This window comes from Denticeps clupeoides, chromosome 16 (genome assembly GCF_900700375.1).
Source record: "Denticeps clupeoides chromosome 16, fDenClu1.1, whole genome shotgun sequence".
Classification (NCBI taxonomy): Eukaryota; Metazoa; Chordata; class Actinopteri; order Clupeiformes; family Denticipitidae; genus Denticeps; species Denticeps clupeoides.
In genome coordinates this window covers 14,074,624-14,098,447 of record NC_041722.1, presented here as the reverse complement: position 1 = coordinate 14,098,447, position 23,824 = coordinate 14,074,624, and the positions used below count along the sequence as shown (strand labels likewise).

The 23,824-nt window shown below is 43.6% G+C and overlaps 2 protein-coding genes across 3 annotated transcripts; one reads left to right on the top strand and one right to left on the bottom strand.

Annotated features, from left to right (window-relative positions):
• Positions 1 to 342: 342 nt before the first annotated feature.
• sh3gl3a (SH3-domain GRB2-like 3a) lies at positions 343 to 20,649 on the top strand. 2 transcript variants are annotated; one of them, XM_028956316.1, is made up of 11 exons: positions 344 to 618; positions 15,807 to 15,875; positions 16,059 to 16,131; positions 16,289 to 16,432; positions 16,687 to 16,820; positions 16,968 to 17,126; positions 17,530 to 17,633; positions 17,728 to 17,852; positions 17,969 to 18,001; positions 18,641 to 18,694; positions 18,911 to 20,649. In XM_028956316.1, exons 1-11 carry the CDS (start codon positions 574 to 576, stop codon positions 19,114 to 19,116), a joined length of 1,146 nt encoding a protein of 381 aa, XP_028812149.1. In that variant the 5' UTR covers positions 344 to 573; the 3' UTR covers positions 19,117 to 20,649. The 2 variants fall into 2 exon arrangements, with proteins under 2 accessions (XP_028812150.1, XP_028812149.1); XM_028956317.1 differs by lacking the exon at positions 18,641 to 18,694 and having other exon boundaries at positions 343 to 618.
• Positions 20,650 to 20,763: 114 nt separating this feature from the next.
• gjd6 (gap junction protein delta 6) lies at positions 20,764 to 21,995 on the bottom strand. The gene is made up of 2 exons (XM_028957103.1): positions 20,870 to 21,995; positions 20,764 to 20,774 (listed from the first exon to the last, which is right to left on the bottom strand). The coding sequence occupies exons 1-2, from the start codon at positions 21,993 to 21,995 to the stop codon at positions 20,764 to 20,766; spliced, it is 1,137 nt and encodes a 378-aa protein (XP_028812936.1).
• Positions 21,996 to 23,824: the final 1,829 nt, after the last annotated feature.

The window sequence follows — 23,824 nt, the reverse complement described above, 5'->3', positions numbered from 1 at the left end:
GCATCACAACATATAACGCTCAATTCCACCACGTTGTTAAAATAAAACTCTCTCTCTCTCTATATATATATATATATACACATACACACACACATATATAGTTATATTGCATATGTATGTGATATATGTGCTAATTCATAAGGAATAAGTCCTCCTACTTCTCATACTGCGACAATTTATCTTAATTAAGCTCTCTCTCGAAATAGTTTATTATTTATGTTGTCGTCCTTCTCTCTGACAGGCAGAACGCGAACGCCGCCGACGTCGCTCTCCCGCTCGGCATTGTCTCCATCGTCGCCGTCCCCGCGGGCGCGCGCAGCCGGGCGGGCGCGCGCAGCCGGGCTTCCTCAGTTCGGCGCTTTCCGCTCGCAGTCAGAAGCCGCGGAGAGAGAGAGGGGGAGAGAGAGAGAGGGAGAGAGAGAGAGAGAGAGAGAGAGAGAGAGAGAGAAGCCGCAGCGGCAGAGGCAGCGGCGCACACGACCCGGAGCGCAGCCTTCGCCTTCCGCCGCGGCTTTGGTTGCGTTTGGACGCCTGCGGTGCTCCTCGGCGGCGCTTTTCGGCACACTGGTGAGGATGTCGGTGGCCGGAATAAAGAAGCAATTTCACAAAGCCAGTCAGGTGAGGAAATGCCCGCCAGCATCGTTCGCCATCATCTTTGTGCTTTTTCGACTTCTTGAGAAACAGCAAATGTTTTTAGACCTTTTCGGTCTGAAGAAATCCTCATCATCTTGGCCGCACTTGGCGGCCAGGCGATCCTGATGTGTGTGCTGCGTGGTCCAGCGTTCTTCTTTTGGGCCAGGCTCCAGTGAGCATCTCGGGGGTAAGGTGCCTGCTGGAAGCGCCGTGAGACGGGCGGAGCGCGCTAGCTGCTTAGCGGCTACTGTTAGCTTGGTCAGGTGTCGCCGGCTGCGAAACGTGAACTGGAACAAAATAAATATACACCTATAGTCGCTGGTACACCTGACAGCCAGGTTCGGGGGTCAGTTATTGCAGCAACAGAACTTCAAGCGTATTTGTAAAGTCCGACTCGTATAACTTTAAAAGGATGTAAGTCAGACACCGCTGGCACATTCAGCTTCGTTGCTACGCAGGGTTGCCAGGTGTCGCTGGTGAAATAGGCGAACGCGTCGGTGAGAAGTAGTTCAAAGTAAAAGAAAAAAAAACTGCGCAAACATTAACGAGCTTAATTTTTTCTTAATTTTTCTTAAATTCCTGAACACGTTCTACGTATTACATGTATAAGATACTTTACGATAAAACAAAGCCGCTTAAAAACAGCGGACCTGGCATCATAGTAGCTAACTGTTGAGGATATGGCGAGACTGGCATCGCGCTTGTTGTGATTAGGCCTCGCAGTTAGACGTATGCATGGGTGAAGGCATATTAACAATGAACAAGCCGTGGACGTTTGCCACTTGAAGACCCTCCTCATTCATTAGTCCGCGCTGATTAGTCTTGTAATGCATTTGTGGTTTTGGAACATTTTTTTAAGAGACACAATTGTAGTGCAGGGCCCACTATTGTATTATGGTAATAATTGCATGTTTTGCTTTAGAATAAAATAAATCTATCTACTAGGAGTGTGTATGGACATGGATCTCACAATACGATACGTATCATGATACATGGGTCACAATGTGATTAAATCACGACATATTGTGATGCCTTACATATTGTGATATCATACAGTTCACTGAAAATGTAAAGACAGAGCTGAAATACAAGATGCTGTGTATGATCTGTGTCGTACATTACATTAATAATTCAGCTAAAACAACATATCTCAGAAATGAATATTGGGCTAAATTTGTATACAAAAATATTGATATTTGATGTCCCCGAATCGATACAATATCACCATGTAAAATATCACAATATATTGCTATATCGATATTTTCCTACTATCTACTTTTTATTAATAAAACACACACATAGCAAAATCGCTTTGGTTCATGTTTATCTTCTTTCACATAACTGTGGGTGACGGGGATATCACAGCAGCTGAACAAATAACGGATGCGGGAAGCCGTGGCGAAGCACCATGTTATTTGCTGGTCGCCTGTACCGTGGTACTCTGTACTTTGCTCACACCCATCATGAATGGCACAACATCCATTTAGCCAGAGCCGTAAATGAATGTGATGTCATGTGTATCAGTTTGTACTCTGATAACAGATTGGGTAACTTTGTGCTGCGGCTGTTATGGGCCCAGTTGTCTGTTTGCACAGCAAAGTTCAGGGGTTTTGCAAACATACAGACCAGATTAAGAGACTCTAGTTCAGATTAAGATGATGATGTGTTGGCCGACAACAGTTGTTTTAAATGCTGGAGATTTTCACGGAAAGATGGTTTGAAATCAATTTATGTAATAAAATAGTAATTACTTCTGTGTTTCTATACTTTCACAAGATAAGGAAAGTCCCCAAATATATACTAATCCACTTAATATATGGCATATTATCTATAAATCATTTTTGGTGATTTTTTTCTATCACTATATTTACAATGAGTTTAAGTGCTCTGACACTTTAATGTATTTTTGCCCATTTCTCAGCTACCTAGATATATTAAGCATTGTTCTTGTCCACTCATGTCCATTCGGGTGCCCCATATAGTGCCTCATTCTTAATACTTATGCATTTTGTTCAGATAACAATTGAATTTTCTACCAGCCATAATATAGAAAGCTTGATGTGTAAATTGGCAGGATGTCTGCATGTAATTACAGTTTTGAATGTTCCTGCCTCCAAGGTTGATGGTTTATTGGTTGGGAATCGTGAATGTTATAAGATTAGATTTACTTGCTATCACATCAGATTTTTCATAAACGAAAGTTTTAGGCCGCTGCTGACAGTGTTTAAATTACAAGTTGGATCTTGTCTGTGTTCCTGCCTGTCTTGCTCGCCGCATTCTTAAGCTAATGTGGCATCTGTGACTTCTTTTTGGCATGCTGGCTGTAACACAGAATTGAATTCTGTCAAGGAAGTGTGACTGGATTTGCGCTGATAGATATGGGATATATGGGAGTTGACGCACAAAGTGCCTTAGTCTGGGCATCACACATTCAGTCCAAGTTATTGGTTATTCATATATTTTATTATATTTAACTCTTACATAATGTGCAATGCTGCTTGAGCCATTAATGCATACTTATTTTTAGTGCTTATTTTTATTTATACTCATAAATGTATGTCCTTCTCTCTGTGAAAATGTAGCATAAGCAATTTCCTTCGGGAATAATAAAGTTTTCTGGATCTGATTGGTATGCCGTATACTCTTCATCTCCAGAAAGCTTTCAGTGTGATGAAGTGGCATGCAAGCTAGGTGATTTGTTATGGGGACGTTTATGCGCTTTCACAGATTCAACGTCAAAGTTATTGAGAGAATTGAATATTTCCATCCTGTCGAATTCCGGTTTGTGTTTCATCACAAGGTGCAGGGTTGAAAGCTAAAGGTTAAGCAGGGAGGATTGTAAAGGATTGCACTCAGTGTCCTCCCACTAGATCAATACCTGTTAAAAATTCAGTTGCATGGCAGTGAGTATTTCAGCATCGCTCTCTGCTTCAGTAATTTTAAGTGGGTGGCATTCACTGCGATTGACATCTGTCATTATGTTTTAATACAGTCCATGTAGTCAAAGTTACACAGCTAAGGATAAAATGTAGGTTTCAAATATGAGCTGGATGCTCAGTCTGCAAAATAATGGTATATATTATCTTCCAATATTGATTACTGAGTAGCCAATTCTTAATTGTGTCGTCATCCTTGTCAAATATAAATAAGCACATGGAGCTGCTCTGGTATCCAGGGAAGGTACATTTGCAGGAAGAAGACATTGCTAGCTAACAAATGTCTTATCTAGTAGCAGGTGCAAGAACTTGATGTCACGACACCAAAGAAGGTGCAGACGCTTTAACAATAAACAGTTTATTGTAATAAAGGATGTACTTTGGGTGGGAAAAGGCCCGCTCGCGCGGGCAACGCACGCACACATGCCAGACTCCAGGGTCACAGCGACTTCGACAAGACACATGGGCTACTCACAACAACAAACAGAAGAACGAGACCCTGGACCCGGCGGGACAACAGGTGCGGTAATCGGGAAGGGCCGGGGTCTGCATCCAGTGGCCCGGGACCCGCAATCGTTACAAAAGCGCTAATCAAACAACCAAATAAAATAATGACATAGTTCACAGTCTTCACACATTTTCAGCAACGCAACTTCTTTTGCACAGTCCTTAGCCGAAATTTGAGTGACATTGTCTCAACCAACGGGCCAACAGTTTCACTTTTACTCAAATAATTGTTACTCATCAGAGAAAAATATTTAAATCATACAAGATTCAGCTTCTGCATAGCCTGTGCTCAGAGTTAGGATAGGTTATATAAAGCAATGCCTAAATGTCCAGAGCTATTTAATTTAAATTGTGTGGGCAACACACTTGCCTATGAACCAGAAGACTCAGGTTCAAACCCCACTTACTACCATTGTGTCCCTGAGTATGACACTTAACCCTAACTTGCTCCAGGGGGGGACTGTCCCTGTAACTACTGATTGTAAGTCGCTCTGGATAAGGGCGTCTGATAAATGCTGCAAATGTAAATCACGAAGGTGATGCACAGTGATGGCGTTAAACATGCCTAGTTTTTACACGGCAAGAAAGCACATTCACTGCAGTGGTGACCTTGCAGTTAAGATAAGATAAGATCAACCTTTATGAGTCCCACAAGTGGGAAATTGCATTAGGAAGCGGCCTCGTAATCAAGGTGCCACTGAGGGGCCACCGAGCAAAGCACCGTCCCCACACACTGCCCCCACACACTGTCATGGCTGCCAACTGCTCACCATGGGTGATGGTTAAATACCAGGACACATTTTGTTGTGTCACCGTGTGCTGTGCTGCAGTGTTTCACAATGACAATCACTTCATTTTCACTTTCATAGCTGAGGGAAGGCTCTGAGTGCAGCGAATGAGTTCCTCCACGATAATGACTACAATGTCTAACATTGCTGCTAACACAGCCATGTTTACTGACACCGTTGCTGTGGTTCTGGGCCATTGTTTTTGGCAGATTACTAGGTTGGTTTTCAAATATTTGACCTCCTGCTCGGCATCTGAAGCTGAGCGTTCTTCGGGTTCTTTTTGTCTCCATTCACTTTCTGTGTAACTTCTGTGTAAACAAGATGTCCGGTTGCGGCTGATGAAAAGCAGCCCAGCCAGCATGGACAGCGCTTGAGCATTGGACGAAGGTGGATGCAAGAGTAGCAGAAGTGTGGTGTGAAGAGGCTAGCGTGGCTCCACGGTGTGCGCTTTCATTTTGTTGAGAGAATTGAAATGGTACTGAAACAACAGTAACCAACAGGAAAGGGGTGGTAGTGGCCTAGTGGGTAACACACTCGCCTCTGAACCAGGAGACCCAGGTTCAAATCCCACTTACTACTATTGTGTCCCTGAGCAAGACACTTTACCTTAAGTTGCTCAGGGGAGACTGTCCCTATAACTACTGACTGTAAGTCGCTCTGGATAAGGGCGTCTGATAAATGCCATGAATGTAAATGTAAATGAAAGGAGAGTAAGCAAAGCAGTGACCCGTTTGGGTTCTTGGAATTACGGTGTGGTTTAATGGTTTAATGGTTTCCTGGATTCGGGCTAAGACCACTTTTCTTTTTTGTTGACCTGTATTTGCACTAAAACAGCAGTCAAATACTGTCCAAATATAACTTACTTCCCTGTTACATATCTGTTCTGTATCTTTTTGGGCTTCACTATCACACCACTGTTACTAGAGGTGTGTATTGGCAAGGATCTCACGATACGATACGTATCACGATACGAATAAAACAGGATATATTGTGATATTGTACATATTGATTTTCTAGAGTTCACTGAAAACGTAAAAAACAGAGCTGAAATATGAGATGCTGTGATCGCTCTGTTATATTTTGCGATTTCACCCATACAGCGCCATCTACAGGAGTGGAGATTGTATTTGCATCTCTACTGACGTCACTAAAGAAAACACTCAACAGCACCACCCAGTGCACTAAATTTGTATACAAAAATATCGATATTTGACGTCTCTGCATTATTACAATATCGCCACGTAAACTGTTTTGATATTTTCTGTTGCCCATGTTGTTATAATAGTGTATTCACCGTTGCTCTTCATTTTCCTCTACTCCAGATTCACCAGAAGGTGTGAAAAATAATTGTGTATGTTCCCCAGACATGGCCAAGATGAATTTGTTCTCATCTAGACCTGTGCATGAAAGGTAATGAATTGTACTACACTCTTATTTACTGGACAACTTACCAAAAACATGAAGTAGGTAGTCCACCAAGATGAAATCAAAGTGCTGGATAGTTATTTTGCTAATTCCTGTTGCATTTGTGTGTGGTTTTAACTTTTCCAAATTGTGATGCTAATTATCACACATTATGAGCAAAATATAGCAAAATACCACCTTTCAGCAGGTATTAGTTACCAAGTTCATCTATTCAGCCAGGGTTTTAGCATCTGTTTTCAGCAGCCATCACTCGTCCACACTATGGATAAAGAACAGTGGAATTTTATTTTGACACAAACAGGGATTGCACCCATTATGTTGCCTATAAACTGTAAGATTACAGAGCGCTGTTCAGGAGGAACCATGGTGGCATTCCCATGGTTATTAAACATTTTAAACGCTCCCTTGTTGTCTTTCTTTTGGAATTATCCACGGAGGTTAGTGGTGCAGCTCATGGAGTCCTGGCTGTCAGCACAGCTTCTACTCAAACGCGGCGTGCCGGTGATTTCCTGCGGTCGGTCGGTCAGCCCTGTGATGATTGTGGCATGTCACAGTCTCGCATGTATGAATCGAGCGACTATTAGAATTTGAATGTGAATCTCATCTATATTTTCCTCCGAGGTTTCGTCCAGTTAAGTCAACTGGTTTCATGCCTTATTCCTTTTTTTTGTTTTTGTCATTACGCTCAGCGTCTGTTGCCAAGCCGACACGCCTGCTGCGAGCAGCATAGCCCACGGGCCATTTAATATTGATTACGCTCGGCCGCAGAGCATCTTTTTTTTTTTACTTCATAAGCAGAGTGCTTGGACGCTCCTCTCCTTTCCAGGCCGGACTCTGGCATTTTGTTTATTGAGCCAGAAACACGGCAGGAATGCAAACTCCCCTTGTCCTGCCTGTTTGCGGATTTTTGAAGGGGATAAAATGCGTCCATTGTTTGTTGCCTTGACTTTTTTTTTTTTATGTTTGTGAGTTTGAGAGACGCTGTATCCATCATGCTCATTTGTATTGATTTGAAAGCTACAGTGTAGACCAAACTCTTGTCGTGTTGAATAATTAGAATAATTAATCCTAGACTATTATTGTCAAACAAATTCCATCAGCTTGTTTGATGCATTATTATCACTTATTGAAACAATTTGATGAGAAAAGAATACATTTAACTGTCTTGGAAAAAAAAAGTCCAAACCTAAACCCCATTAAAACCTGCTCATTGATTACTGCCTTGGATAAATGTTTCAGTGGCTGAAGCCACACACATACACGAGACAATGAAAAAAACCCTTTTTCATTTCTGCTTTCTGCATCCACGACAACAGAAGCGACATGGCGCTGCTAAAAGCCCCGGCGGGCCTGGCGACGCTTCCAGCGCCGTGATTGAGGAACTGGGCCGGGCCCGAGCGCCTCTGTTTTGCAGCCTAGCCCAGCGCCTGTGAAAACAAGGCAGGGCTTCGCAGGGGGGTGCAGGATGTTTCCACACCGGCGGTCCCTCAGGAAGCATGTGCTCTGTTTCCCTGCATTGGAGGTGGAAAGGGGGGTGGTGCTGGAGACCTGCAGGGTCCTGAGAAGCTCTCAGGGGGACATTTTTTGATTCCAGTGACAATGTCTGCAATACCAGCTCAGTACTGGTTCAGTGCAGACAGCATCGACACCTAAAAAAACTCCACACGGATCCGGAGTGCCCCAAAGTGGGGTGTCCACCATCACCACCGTGACACTGAGTTATAGACTAATTATCATATCATAACGTATGGACACTGACGTTTGTGTCAAGTCAAGCCTTTGCATCTTTCACTCAGCTTTGAAATGACGTTTGCACTGAAACTTCTCCCTTCCAGCGTCAGTGCGGGGGTTTAAAGGCACTTCTTGACATGTTCTGATTTGATCGATAGTTTGCTTTTTTTCCCTGCTGTTATAATGGTGGAATGATGGGAACATGATTGCGATTACCGAGTGGTGACTCACCGCTTCGTGAGCCGATTACATCAATGGGAGAGCTGCACAGCATGGGCACAATATGTTTCTGAGGGTCTCGCATAACCTCCAAACCACGACATGGAGGTCATATTGTGCGTCTCATCTCGAGAAGCAGAGTTTAGCTGCTGCTTTATGTGCAGTTTGGCGAATGGAATTCGTAATCCATACAGGATTCAGAGTTGATCCACAATAGAATCATTGTTTGCATTCATGCTCAGATTTTTGTGATTTAGTTTCACTGAAAAGGAATTTTATATGGCTGTGATCTTGTGGCTGTGATCCTACGCTGTGATTGGCTGAAAGGTACATTTACATTTACAGCAGTTATCAGACGCCCTTATCCAGAGCAACTTACAATCAGTAGTTACAGGGACAGTCCCCCCCTAGAGCAGCTTGCTCAGGGACAGTGTCTTGCTCAGGGACACAATGGTAGTAAGTGGTTCTTCTGGTTCATAGGCGAGTGTGTTACATACTAGGCTACTACTACCCACTAGGCTACTACCACCACAAGGTTCTGGCAAATGGACTGAAGTGGCAGAGCTGAACTATTTAATAACATTATAAAACAAAATATTTTAATTGTGTGAAGCTTCTTTTATATTGCACTATATAGAAGTCTTGTTGCTTATCTATTTTGTAGAAACACCTGCTTTTAACCTGACTTTTAAGTAATCAATTAGAAATAGTGTTAGAAATAGCTCATATGAAAAGCTGAAACCCTACCAAATGATGTTTAATGCATTGAAATGAATTAGTTTCACTGAAAAAAAGATTTATCATTTAATCAATACAGAAAGGTCAAATTTTGGCAAGACCAAAGTTTTGTCGCCTATACAGAAATTGAACAAATTTACTGCAAATACAAAAATATGTCAGCAAATTAAGTAGCGGTGCTGTGAGATCGAAACTTAATATCTTGTATGATTTCCATGAGCTTGAAGGACTGCATCCATCCATCCATCCATCCATCCATCCATCCATCCATCCATCCATCCATCCATCCATCCATCCATCCATCCATCCAAGGATTCATACAATTTATTGATGTCATCAGGAATAGCAAAGTAAGCAGTCTTGCATGCCTGCCAGAGTTCATCAATATTCTTTGGTTTCGTCTTCCATGCTTCATCCTACCCCACACATGCTCAATGATCATGTCTGGTGACTGGGCTGGCCAATCCTTGAGCATCTTGATCTTCTTCGCCTTGAGGAACTTTGAAGTGGAGACGGACGTATGTGATGGAGCAGGAAGGGTCATCCTGCTGCAGAATTTGGCCTCTTTTATGGTTGGGAATATAAAAGGTAGCTAAGATTTCTTGGTATTTCAGACTATTGATGCTGCTTCCACCCTGCAGATCTCTCGCACACCCCATACTGGATGGAACCCCAGACCATGATTTTTCCACCCTCAAACATCAGTGTTTTCTGGGTGAATCTCGGATCCATGCGGGCTCCAGTAGGTCTCCTGCAATTTTTGCAGCGACTGTGGTGTAATTCAACAGAAGATTAATCTGAAAAATCCACCTTCTGCCACTTTTCCAGCGTCCATCCTTTTAGCAGGCTCTGGGTCTTGGCAAATGCCACATGGTTTTTCAATTGTCTTTTGTTTAGCGCTGGCTTCTGGGCACTGATTCCACCATGGAGGCCATTTCAACTGTCCTGGTTGACACGGGGACTTCAGGTGACCAAGTCTCATGGAGCTCTGCTGCAGTGGAAAATGGGCTGGCCTTGGATTTTCAAGCCAACAAACGGTCCTCTCGAGCAGTTGTCTTGCAGGGTCTGCCTAACTTGGGCTTGTCAAAAATGTCTCCAGTCTCTCCAAATATTTTTTTATCCTCTGTGCTTGACGCTGAGACACATTGCAGGTGTCTGCCACATCAGCAGTGGATCTGATCTTCAGCCTCTTGATCATCTACACTTTAGTCTCAGGCATGAATCTTAGGCATGTTTTCAGAGGTCTAGTTGCAGTTGATGTGAAGGTCTAGTGTTCTGGGCTTCTTTTTATACACCTGAAACCTCATTGATCCATTATTAGTCACCGGTGAAGCTCATATGACAAGGCGACAACACTTTTGTCTGCAAAAACTGACTTTACCAAGCTTTGAATATTAGAATACTTTTTAACAGTTTTGTTTTGCACTGAAACATTATTACAAAAGCTGTTGGGAATAAAATTTTTATTTCCTATAAAAAAAAAAAAAACTTGATTAGAAATATATTTCTGTGTCACTTGAGGTCAATTTGTACACAAGTGACAAGACTTTTGTCAGGGACTGTACTGTGAGCCGAGAAGCAAAATTTTACTTTATTGTGATTGCAGACACAGTGTTAACGACAATAAAGCTCTTATCTTACCTTAAAATTCACTTTTTCCCTAGAAAGGTATTATTTGCATGCATTTCAAGCACTGGACTCCTTTTTCATTCATGTATTAATTTCTTAGGCAGATAGTCCACCGTGTCACACACACGCAGTTTTCTACACATACTTTTAATGACTACCTGTCCTCGGTTGCTCTTGGTTCTCGCTGCTCTAAGTGTTCTATTTTATAACATTAACACTGAAAACAGGCTACAAGAGGGCCCGGCATTCTTCCTACACGCAGCGAAAGGTCTCTGCAGCATTCATCTCTGTTGTGCTTTATTTTTGCCTCCTGCGCCATCTGAAGCAACGTCTGCAGGTCTGTTCGTTGTTACATAATAATTGCAAAAAAAAATGTTTTTTTTGCAATATTACCTTGTGACCAGGAGGGGAAAAATATGACGCACCAGTTGAAGCCGGTCGTGATGCTGGATTGATTGTTCCTGCCTTTGGCCAATCGCCTCAAGGTCTCGTCTGCTTCACTGTGTTAGCCGCCGTGTGTATCAGTTCTCTGACACGTGTTTAGAGGTCGTGGCTCCCCAGCACGGTTACCACCGTAAACACCATCAGTCCACGGCGTTTTCAGTAGCCAGGTCGTGACGGAGCACACCCATGACCCCGCACGTCTCCCCACCGCTCTCAGTTGTTGCTCGCTATTGTTTTGTTTGTCCTGGGAAGAAGTGGCCCATTTACTGGCTCTCTTTATTGTTCCTGCTCTCAGGAGAGGAAAAGGTCTGGACAGTCATGCAGCAGAAACCGCCATTTCATCAGAGTCTCGCTTTGTGGTAGCGCATTGTTCACCATTATTCAGGAAACTGCCTGCAGAGCGAGCGCGCCCCGCCTGATTGTCTGCGTTTGGACCCCGACCCGTTTCATGTTCCGTTCTTGGTGAATGTGTTTAGCCTCGATGCAGTGTAATGGCTGCGCGAGCGTTTGGATAATAGCATCTTCAGCCTGGCACGATGTCGTGCGGTCTGCAGGGGCAGGATGCCGCTGCCCCCTCCTCGAGCTGGAACATCGCCTGGCATCTGGAGTGATAATCTAGTGATAATGACACTGTGACAGGCAATGTGCATTGCGCCCTGTCCACCAGATTTTCAAACGGCCCGGCAATCTGGGCAAAAACAATGTTCACGACGTACTTTCCCATATCGAACGATTCGATTTTTTCTTACAGAGCGGCATCATTTGCTCCACGTCGCTTTGGCCATAACAAAAAAAAGTGAAAGTGAAGTGATTGTCATTGTGATACACAGCACAGCACACGGTGACACAACGAAATGTGTCCTCTGCTTTTGACCATCAACCTTGGTGAGCAGTGGGCAGCCATGACGGGGAGCAGTGTGTGGGGACGGTGCTTTGCTCGGTGGCACCTCAGTGAGACCATGGCGGTTTGCGTATTCCCACCAGCAACCTTCCGATTACGGATTTCCTTAACAAATCAATGACTTCACTTAACTGCACGTCATCTCCGTTACTTTCGCCGCCTTCTTATGTTCTTTTTTTCAGCCATTTTGTTCTTTGGTAGTTTCACGTTGTGCTCCTCACACGCACACATTATATGCAAACTTCTTGTGATCAAGAAAAATTACCAAAGCTGATCACCAAGATCAAGCGACAATCAATTGGGATCACGTAATCTTGGAAAATCGGTTGGCATTTTTTTTGTGGTAGCTCCTTTTTGTGAAAAAGTATCTGCAAGTATGGGTGCTGTTATAGTTCTTTATATTTGGATTCAAGTCTGAGGTCTTTTCTTGCTGCGGCGTTCCCTGTCCTTATAGACATTCCGAAAACAGAACCATATTAGGCGTGCTGAATTTATTCTGACCTAGTTGGTGGCTTGTACATTGCCGGCTCAGTAGCTGGTACTATGGGCATGTTGTGAGGTCCAGTTTTCTCTGAGCCACGGGCAAATCTTGCAATAGGCAAGATCCTGAAATACAAGCAGAACCACTTTCAGCTCAAAATATATGATATCATTAGAGAACTATGCTGCTATATTCCCAGAAACCGAAGCTATGTTCTTTACACTATACAGCCTACAGCTTATACTTGTTTTGTCTTGTCTGCTTTTGATATGACTGATTCAGTGGAATTGTTTGAATTGCACAATCATCTGTTTTTTTTCTCCCAATCACCTCTGTTCGTTGTTCAGATACATCCCAGGGAGGGTCGAAGACAATCACGTGCTCCCTTTAATAATCTTGTGGATGAATTTGAACTGAGGGGGCATGGAAGGAGGGAGGAATCGCTGGTCACGCACTGTAGGTGCCCCACTGATAGTAAGAGTGTCTGTAGCCGCAACAAGGAGCATGCTCTGATCCTTCCCATGGATCAGTCATAAACCTAGAGGCCTAGATATACCCCCAGTATCTTTTTAAAGGTGCTTTTATTTGGTTTTACATTAGTCGGTATGGGCGATCTCAAAATGGTTTGCTAAAACCACTTTGCATGCTTTGTGTAATGGGATTTAAAGAGAAAAGCATAAAATTGGACAACAGCCTCTAATCCAATATTGTGAAGTTAATCCAGCCCAAATGTATTTGTTATGGTTTTTTAAAAGCCATATTTTGTCCTTAAGTGAACTAAGCAGTCGTGTCCTAGACGGTAAGGAAGTGGATTAAATGTATGGGTTAAATACCGAAGCCAGTTTGTACTGTGTACTCATTAGAGGGAAGAGTTCACATTTTCGGGCTGTAACACTTTCTACCTTATTTTAAATAGAAGTTAAACCTTCAGTTTAAGGATGTCTCTGACCTGTCACTCAGACCTAGGGTGAGTTTGTGGTTCTCTTCCTTTTCACAAGCTTATACAAGGCCTGTCCTGTGGAAGTCATCTGTAGAGAAGGTAGTTGATCTGCCTCTGCCGACCAATTTCTAGGCTCTGTAGAGCCATTTTTATAATCTGATTTACCAGGAAATGGATGTCAGTAGCTTGACATTTGCATTGAATGAAGATTAATTCTGTGGAGTTGCACAGTACGCTTGTTTAAAGATTTATGTGGCTGTGGTTTGTCATCTACTGTGCCTATGTGTGTTTTTTTTGTACATATTAAGGCTGTGAATTCCAGCGGCAGTGTATGAGTGCCCTAAAGTAGGTCTCAGTGTAGGTTTTATTGCCCCAGTAGTGTGCATCTAAGGTCAAGTGTGTGTGTGTAGGAGGAGAGCTCCATCCAGCAGTTCTCCCACTGCTGCTCTGTCTCTCTCTCTCTCTCTCTCTCTCTCTCTCTCTCTATCTAAGCGCTTGTGTCTCTGGGTCTCGGGATTTGTTGAATTATTTTAGGTGTGTAGCCTGAAAACATGCTAACTTTCACAGCTTGAGGAGAACAGATGGCCACGAGCTTCGACAGAGTCAGAAAATTTGCATACGCCACGAAACTCTGCAAATCTAAGCTTGGTTTACGTTTACCATTGCATACTGCCGAAGCTTTCAGCCAACTCGCAAAATATAAGGATGCAAAAGACATAGAGCATAACGAAATGCAATTTTTTTTTGACAAAGCATAACACTGCAAGGGGCAAGGCATGGCTCAAATCCTGCTTTGAGAGCAGCCATGATGGTTCGTGTTTTACAGCCGCGACTGAGCTCCCAACTTGATATTGATAATAAGCTTTGGACATTTTTTACTAATAACGAGATGCAATTATTTGGTTTAAAAACCCTAAGGGCAGAAATGCTTTGTCTGAAGAAATAATAATAGAAATATTTATGCTGTAAATGATTTTCCCCCCGCATCTCCCAGCTCTACTTGTTTTAGGAAGATTAGAAATCTGTTAGGAATCAGTCAGACTTCACCGTAATTGTATGCTTAAATCATGAATCGCTGTCGTTTGTATGATGGTGGCCTAGCGGGAAAAGGACCCGTAATCAGAAGGTTGCCGGTTCGAATCCTGGTCAGCCAAGGGGCCACTGAGCAAAGCACCGTCCCCACACACTGCTCCCCGGGTGCCTGTCATGGCGGCCCACTGCTCACCAAGGGTGATGGTTAAAAGCAGAGGACACATTTCGTTGTGTCACAATGACAATCACTTCACTTTCACTTACCTAAGGTGTCATGATCGTGACAGCCCGAATTCTCTCTTGTGACGCTGGCTGCATAGTGTCTCTGTTGCGGATACCGAAGTGTGTTAACCTGCACGCTCCGGACTGAACGTACTGTGATTGCAGAAAGTCAGCTTGTGCCAGCAGTAAATGTCGAGACCTGCCCTGGCCTTTTTAACGGCCTCTTTTCCGTCTACGGGGCCCGGGGCGCTCTCGCCGTCTTTTGTTTAGTCGCTAATTGGACGGATCTCTAGCAGAACGCTCGGCATCTTGCATCCATTAACACTCCGCTATATTTAGCGCACCATGCATTTTCTGTCATTTCAAATCCGGATCTACTTGTCCGCTTGTCAGTCATTTTTTTGTACCGTTAGGTAATCGTCTCCTTGCTATTTTAGACGTGTTTTTTTGCAACGTGTACAATCTGATGCAGCTATATTTGAATACAGCTTTACTAACGCTTACAGCTCGGAATTGGTCTAATGGAATCAAAGTGACTTTGAGTGGGACGTAAGGGGGGAGGGGGGCTTCATTGCCAGAGATTACTCATCAGAAACCATCTCAATTGAATTTGGCTGTTCCGGTAAACACCTGAATCAATCAGAGCTGCTGCTCTTCCTGGAACATAAAACCTGGTACAACAACGTCAGGTATGAAGCTCAACAGTAGCCGCAATTTTACATCTAAAGGTTGTTTAGACTCTGTCCTCTCAAGGCTCCTGTGTTGCATCACGCCTGGGATATTCTGGACGCTGGGATTTGTTCGTCCCTTCTCACCTCACAAGCACAACGGCTGACTGAGATTCAAGACAACAGCTAATGTTTAGAAATTCATGCTACATTCACCATGATGCAGACCACATAGGCCACGTTACATGGCGGTGATGGAGGCTAACATAGGGCTGATTTAGAAGAATCCAATGCAAGAGACATATTTATTATTGCTATAGCTGGAGAAAGTGAAATCTTTAACGTTTAGCCCTGTTTGTGTAAATTACTTCATTGTGTTATTTCCTGGTCTCCAGTTTTGTTCTAGAATGTAAAAAAAGACCTTTCACTGGTAGTGTAAGTTTAATTCTACTCCTGACTAAATGCAATGCACAATTCCTTGTCTTTACTTTCTGCTTGTCTCTCTGTCACAGCTGTTAAGTGAGAAGATAAGCGGGGCTGAAGGGACAAAACTCGATGATGACTTCACAGAGATGGAGCGGGTGAGAGCCAAACCATTCATTTACACACCACAGGCAAATGTGTCACAGGACGACCTCCTTCTTCTGGTCCCCAGCGATTGAGGGAGAGAAGGAAATGTGTCAGTGGCGTATAAATCTGGAACTTCATTCATGACTTTTTTTTGCTGTTGTTGGAATGTATTTTTATTCCACCCCCCTCCCTAGAAAATTGATGTCACCAACAAGTCTGTGTTTGAACTCTTGTCCAAAACCACAGAATATCTGCAGCCCAATCCAGGTAAAAAATTCAGTGGAATTTTATTTATAGAAAAGTTCTAATATTCAATTAATATTGGTTTCAGAAACAATATGCTAATAGAGACTTTAGGCTCTGAGTTCACTTGTTATAAAAAACTTGTTATATTAAAGTAGCTTCTCCTGCCTTGTAATTTCAGCTTCCAGAGCCAAGCTTGGGATGCTCAACACCATGTCTAAAATCCGGGGACAGGTGAAGACCACTGGCTACCCACAGACAGAGGGGCTGCTGGGAGACTGTATGATGAAATATGGCAAAGACTTGGGAGAGGATTCCTCCTTTGGTACTTGACCCTGTGAAAACACACTTTTTCACACATCCTGTGTATTTTGGGCTTGGAACATGTTTCACAATCTTCTAGTGATTTGTTGTTGTTTTAATGTTGTGTTGACTCTGCCACCTGGTGGAGATATTAGGCACGTACAGACTCATGCAAAGTTCCTGTCACAACTTTATTAATTTCTTTTTCAGGGTTCTGTCAGAGCTGTAGGTAGAGCAGGAGATGTTGTGTAATTATTTGCGATGCTCCCTCTGCAGGGTGTGCATTGGTGGACGTTGGTGAAGCCATGAAGCAGATGGCTGAGGTGAAAGATTCCCTGGACATCAGTGTCAAACAGAACTTTATTGATCCTCTTCAGACATTACAAGACAAAGACTTGAAGGAGATTGGGGTGAGGCTTCATAGATTTCTGTTGATGCTAGGCAGCCATGCCATTTTGTGTTGTTTTATTATTGTTGACAATACATTGACCATTATTCATTTAACTCCACTGACATGATTGTGTAACCTTTTCAATTGTTAATTCTCTTCCCTGCAGCATCATCTAAAAAAGCTTGAAGGCCGTCGGTTAGACTTTGACTACAAGAAGAAGCGCCAGGGGAAAATCCCGGACGAGGAGATCAAGCAGGCAGTGGAGAAGTTTGAGGAGTCCAAAGAGCTGGCAGAACGGAGCATGTTCAACTTCCTGGAGAACGACGTGAGTCCGTCACTGCCATGCCTGCCTATCTGCACTGTGGCAAAGACTGTAACTGTAAGAAAGCAAATGAGCGAAGAATTATTTGCAGAGTGGCATCATCTCTGTCTAAGGATTAGTTATGAAGTTCACTTTATGAAATCATCAAAATGTAGCAGAAATAGCATTTACTGATTAAATCATTTGCATGGCTGCATGAGAAAATATCCAGGTTAGTTGTGATGATGTCTGATCTCTAATATATATCATGACCGATATATATAGGGCAGTGGTGGCCTAGCGGGTAAGGAAGTGGCTCCCCAGGTGCCCGTCATGGCTGCCCACTGCTCACCATGGGTGATGGTTAAATGCAGAGGACACCACTTTTTTGCATGCTGGTTGATGTTGCCGCATCCTATGTCTGCAGGTAGAGCAGGTGAGCCAGTTGGGAGCTCTTATAGAGGCTGCTCTCGAGTACCACCGCCTGTCTTTACAAATCCTGGAGGACCTCAACAGTAAACTACAAAAGAAGTAAGGACAGCGCGACTGATCTCTACTTCATCTGTACTGTGTGCACTGCTGCGTGAGGTGCGGTAATTGGAGTACATATGTTCAACTCTTACAGAATAGCCACAGCAAGCAGCCGACCCAAGAAAGAGTTCAGGCCAAAGTCAGTCATTAGTAACATTGAAGCCTCTGATAACACACAACACAATGGTTTATCTTACAGCCCATCGATAAAAGCCACAGGTATAGTATTCTGGTATTCAGATATCAAGACAGGTATTCATTTTCGCGTTTGAACAGCTATTTGGATGTGTTTGAATGTGCGTCAGTGTGTATAATCCATGTAATGTGTCTTGCAGATATCCAGATCAACAACAGCGTGAATGGAAAAAGTATGTCGATTTTTATTTTCACTACATCTACGTTGTTGCAAGAAATATCTCACTGCTGACTATGAGCTAGGTCATTTAATACAGTTACAATTAAAGCAGTTCTGTATGAAATCCTCTGGCCTGAACCATGGTTCTTCAACTCAGTCCAGTCTTCATTTTGCTCTGTGTCCACCTGAGAAAACTGAAATCAAGGTCTGACAGTCCAATCAGTAGTACCTGGACCCTAAGGGTCATAAATTCAAGAATCCTGGCTCAGACTGCCCTGAGGTATGTTCAGACTTCAGGGTGGCGTTAATCTAACAGACAAATCCTGCTTTGTGAAACACCTGCTTGAGTAGTATGTACTCTTTTTATCTCATTATTTAGAGAGAATTCTGTAGGCATGTCACGACAGGTATATCATGAGCAATAAGATTCCGTTACTGTTCCAAAACGGCCTCTGTGTGGCTCTGCTAATGGTGTTTTTTGCGCCATCTGCTGCTGGCCATGTGTGTCATTGCAGTATGAGGCACGGTGCTCACAAACAGCTTCCACGTCAGATTTTCTTTGGCTGTAACATAATCTCTCCATGGCCAGACGCTGTAAAAGTTTTGTCAAAGTCCCATCTGTCTCACGGCCCATATCCATGTTTTCATCCAGCTGAGCAGCTCACTCCCATTTTCCAGTTGTGGCCAGAGAACCCAGCCACTAACCGTGAGTATCCATGCTTTCCACCCTCACATCCAGCTCGCCATGATCAAAGCAAGTGCATATTTGTAGAAATATGAAAAAAAAAAAATCAACTAACCCAAATCATTACCTGGAAGGTACCGATTCAGCAATGAGCATTATTTATTTATTTATTTATATTTCGAAAGTGCTTTTACACTGCAGTGATGTCACATCCACGCCTCTTTCTGTGCCCTGCAGAGTCCGAGCCACATATGGACCAGCCCTGCTGCCGCTCGCTCTACGATTTTGAGCCAGAGAATGAAGGTGAGCTGGGATTCAAGGAGGGTGACATCATCATCCTCACCAACCAGATCGACGAGAACTGGTACGAGGGCATGATCAACGGCGAGTCGGGCTTCTTCCCCATCAACTACGTTGAAGTCCTCGTCCCTTTGCCACAATGAGACCGAGGGCAGCGCAGGCATGTCAAGGCCCGCAGTCCAGAACTCCGAATTCTTGGTATTGGAATCAGTTCACCCGAGACGCCTCAAGCCTTGCGTTTCCACAGACCTTTTAACAATTTCCTCTATTATTATTTCCTGTATTTATTTTGTACGTATTACTTTCATCATGGTTAATGGTCATGATGACTCTTGCTGGTGGTATGCAGTACTCTGTGTATGCCTTCGATTTACTGTTGTTATATCAGTTTCTGAATTGTGGTTAATATTATTGGGGGTTAATATTATGTTCTTAGGCTACTTCTGTGCATTTCTGCTGCAACGTGGGACGTAACCGCCTGCCATGCTCTGTTAAAGTGTTTTATCCGGAACACAACTTTTAAACTGTGAGCATCTGACTTGCAACTCCTTAACGAATGTCCTCCTCTTGCAAGTCTGTTTACATGGTATATCGTGTTGTGATGAGAAAGACCGTGGAAAGTACCATAAACTTTGTCAAAAGACTGTATTACACTTACCTTTTCAAGTGCTTTTTAAAAACGTGTTTGCATTGCACTAAAGTTTTTGAAACCGTTCCCATCACGCACATGTCACCTCTCATTGCACTTTTCTTTCTTTTTCTAAAAAATCTGACACAAAGCCATATCCATGGTAAGTAAATGGACTGCTGTGGGTTTTTGTACTTTGTACTGTATGCTTGCCATGTTACTCAGTATTATAGGTTGAAGAAGAACAAAATTTTTTATTACCGCTTGCATTATTATTAACGGAATTCGTGGAACAATGCTTTGCAAAAAATTGTTTGACACACTGTACCAGCTCATATTAGAATGTGCTGTACAGTATGGACTGAAATTGTAACCTAGACTATGTTTAAAGGCTGTGCCGTATGTATGCCATGCTTACGCCAAGACGAACAAATTAGATTTTTACCTCTTTGTATTGAAAGTGAAATGCATTCTTAGTGTTACCCCAGGGGAAACCGCCACTGTCATTCTTTCTTTTTACATTTTTTTTATTTTTTACGTTTTTTTGCAGGACAATTCACAGGGGAGAAAATATTGTGACCTTTTATTTTTTTTGTTTACTATTAATGAAATTATTTTTGTGACGTAACATTATGCCTTTGGTTGATAATTCCAAACAAAAAAGAGCTGGACGTTTTGTTCCCTCCAGTGAAAGGTTCTAATTTTTTATTTTATTATATATATTTTTTGTGAATGAATAGGGTCATGTAAATCCGTTTGAGGTGGGATTTAAATAGAAAGGCACTGGACTGGAGTGCCTTTACAATATCAAGTCTCGAGCTGAAGTCTCGAGAGCGAAGCCAAATTTCCTTACATAACTGAACCCTGTGGTGTCAAACTGTCATTCATTTAGCCACTCCGATCTCACACAGTCGAAGGAAAATGTCCCGAGAGCCCCATTTTGTCTTGTAGCATAATTTATACAAAGTGTTTTATAGATGTTGTAAATGAATATATTATTACATATATTACATAAATAAATGACCAGGAGTTGGTGCGTACACTGTCACATCTCTTTTTTTTTTCTTTCTTCATCACACGAACAGATTCATTAAGCAACAACTGACATATAGAAAAGGACCATGAGTAAACAGCCGCTTATTTTCTGCAAAGTTCTCAGGCTTTAAGACTCACCTGTGGGGCAAAAGTAAAACGAGAGTTTATTACTTTACTTCAAATCCAGACCTCTGTGCCCCTCTGCTTTGAGACCCTCCCTTTGCGAGTCTTACTTTTGAAGGTCCGTGCCCCACTCTGACTCTCGGGGTCCTGTGAGGTGCTGCTGACCTCTTCTTTCATTGGTGTGCAGTTCCCAGCACAGGTCCAGTCGGGTGTGTGGTCCACTACCAGGTCTAGGGTGGGCAAGGAGGTGGTGCTGGTCACGTCTCGGAAGGTGAGCGAGGTGATTGAGGGGCTGTCCTGGTTTATGGCTTCGTAGCCATGCCACAAGCCTTCCTTCATCTGCATCGACCTCTTGATCTTCTTCCAGCCCAGGTGGTTCAGTTCCAGGAAGTTCAGGAAAATGCAGAATATTCCCACACAGAACATGAAGATGAGGAATATTGTTTTCTCTGTGGGCCTGGACACGTAGCAGTCCACGTTCTGAGAGCAGAAGAAGGAGGTGCAGACGATGTGCACGGGGACCTGGAAGCCGAACAGAAGCCACTGGGCGAGGACGAAGCCGACCTCCAGTGTGGCACGGAGGCAGACGTGAAACACGTAGTACTTGGAGAGCACGCCGGACGTCCTTCCGTTTTCCCTGGACAGTTTGTTGCAGGGGCTCTTCTGTGTACCCTGGGTGGTGATTCCTTCTAGAACATCTGCCAGACTGTGGCCCAGGTGCCGGTGGGACTTGATGGAGCAGCTGTCACTGTCGCAGCTGTGGGTGCACATGTCCCGACTCTCCTTCCCCTTGCTTTGCTCGGCCTCCGGCTGCTTGGCCAGGTTGTGCCAGGTGTAGATGATGAAGCAGAGGGACGGCGTGGAGACGCTGATGATCTGGAAGACCCAGAAGCGGGGCTGGGAGATGGGCGCGAAGGAATCGTAGCAGACGTTGGAGCAGCCCGGCTGCATGGTGTTGCAGACGAACATCTCCTGCTCGTCGGCGTAGACGTCTTCGGTGGCCACGGCCACAATGAGCAGCCGGAAGATCACCATGACGGTCAGCCAGATGCGGCCGATCATGGTGGAGTGCTGGTGGACGGCGTCCAGCAGTCGCTTGAGCAGGGTCCACTCCGTCATGTCTCTCCGAAGGACCTTGCTGAAGTACACAACCTGAAATAGATCCACTTTAGTCTTGCCGGCGCTGTGGACAGGCACTTTCATGTTACAGCCCTGGCCCTGGAGCTGTGGTGCCATCACTACTCGGAGCCATCCTTTTCTCCGTCCGAGATAAGCTAGGGCCACCGCGCTCAGGGGCCACTTGACTGAAGCCACGTGGTCTGCTCTCTTGTCTTCAGACTCCATTTAAAACTACTCAAGAGACTGCACTCTTTCTCCCTTAGAGCTGCTCTGATAGCAAAGCGTGATAAGATCGTACGGTGGGGGTCACAGGGGAGTGCATTTAAAAATGCATTTAAAATTTTTAGATAAAGAACACGTTTCTGACTTATAAATACAAAAAAAAAATGCTTAGGCCTTCGCGAAAAGTGATAGAAATCAGAACTAGCACTGTCGCAGGTGCAAAACATGAATTACACCCAATTTAAGGTAAGTAGACAATATAAATTGAGGGATTCTGGGCCAAAAGCCATTAAAAGCAACATATAAAGTAATTCCCCTCAAAAAAGATTTTTTTAGATTGATGGACATTGAACAAATAATATGATATTTGTGCAGACCTGAATTTGGCAGAGTCTCCCAATCTGCCACAGCAGACGAATTGATAGCCACCATGACCAAAGTTCTTATCGGTGATTCTCGCTGCCGCCCATTACCCCCTGGCTATCCGATTAGGCAACAGGAGGGCCATCCAGTTTGACAGCGTGTTGAACAAAGAAGAGCAGGGCTGGCTGTTTCTGGAGGCGATGGGCTTCCAGGAAGGGTGTCCTTCGCCAGGGCATTTCCCTCAGACGGCCGACCATAAGTGGGCTGTCAAGTGTGTGGTCTCGCTGTGACCCTGACTAGGCGCACACATGCAACTAAAACAAAACGTCTTTGTGAAGACGCAACATGGGCACCCACACACACTTACCGTCGCAACCGTAAATTCGCATTATGCATGCCCTTACGTATATAATCACACAGAATGAAATGCATTGGTAGGCCTTTATTAGGCTGTTCAAGCATACAATATTAGCTGCGTGCATGCAGCGCAGTTGCAAAAGAACAAATGAGAACAAATTCAGATCAGTGAGCCGCGTGGTGCCGGTAGTCATAAATTTTAATCTCCTGTTGCCAAAGGCTTTCATTTTCGAGGAAAATGGTTATTTTAGTGATTTTCCGCTGACATGTGGACAGATAATGCAACTCAGGCTTCGTCTCCAGAGGACCTCGAACAAAAGCCTTTTTTCACAATCCAACGAATGTTATTGATCTCGTACTTCAGACAGTATGATGGGTCCTCACTGAATTAATGTGAACTAGTAATGCACACATTTGGTCACGCTTTATTCAGATCCCAAAAAGGTTATTTTCCTGCCTCAACAATAGCCAGGATTAGAACCTTGGGACGGGAGGGGTGACCCAGCAAAGAAGGTCTGGAACAATAACTGTGGCCATGCTCAGGATAGCACACAAATTGTATACTGTATGCAAAAAAGGAGTGCTTTAAAGTAGCTATTAGCAGCCTGTACTTCAGAACACAAAGTTAAATCTGTGACTATTCTTACCTTCAAAAATGACACGTTCCGTTAAATAAGCCCTAACAGAAGTTCAGTTACGGTCCATAGTAGGCTAACAAATACTAGTGGTCATTGTGCATACAGAATACCACACTGTTTTCCAACCGAACACTGAACAGCTGCATGTTGTGAGCAGTATATAGTGCTAAAAAAATTTATATCCAGCACAGCCAGTTTTTGTAAATCTTACATTAAGTGGATTGTTTTCGGTGGCCGTTTGTTGGAATACTGTGCAAAAAGAGAAAAATATAAATATAACAATCAAACTTTGGACAGTTTCAGCTATCAAATCAGGATGAAACAGGATGGTTAAATCTGCATCTTGTTTGCTAAGATTTGGTTGAT

Coding starts and splice junctions, on each gene's coding strand:
- sh3gl3a (XM_028956316.1), top strand. CDS start 574: ATGTCGGTGGCCGGAATAAAGAAGCAATTTCACAAAGCCAGTCAG. Junction 18,002..18,640: donor CAACAGCGTGAATGGAAAAA/GTATGTCGATTT, acceptor GTTTTCATCCAG/CTGAGCAGCTCACTCCCATT. Junction 18,695..18,910: donor AGAGAACCCAGCCACTAACC/GTGAGTATCCAT, acceptor TGTGCCCTGCAG/AGTCCGAGCCACATATGGAC.
- gjd6 (XM_028957103.1), bottom strand. CDS start 21,995: ATGGCACCACAGCTCCAGGGCCAGGGCTGTAACATGAAAGTGCCTGTC.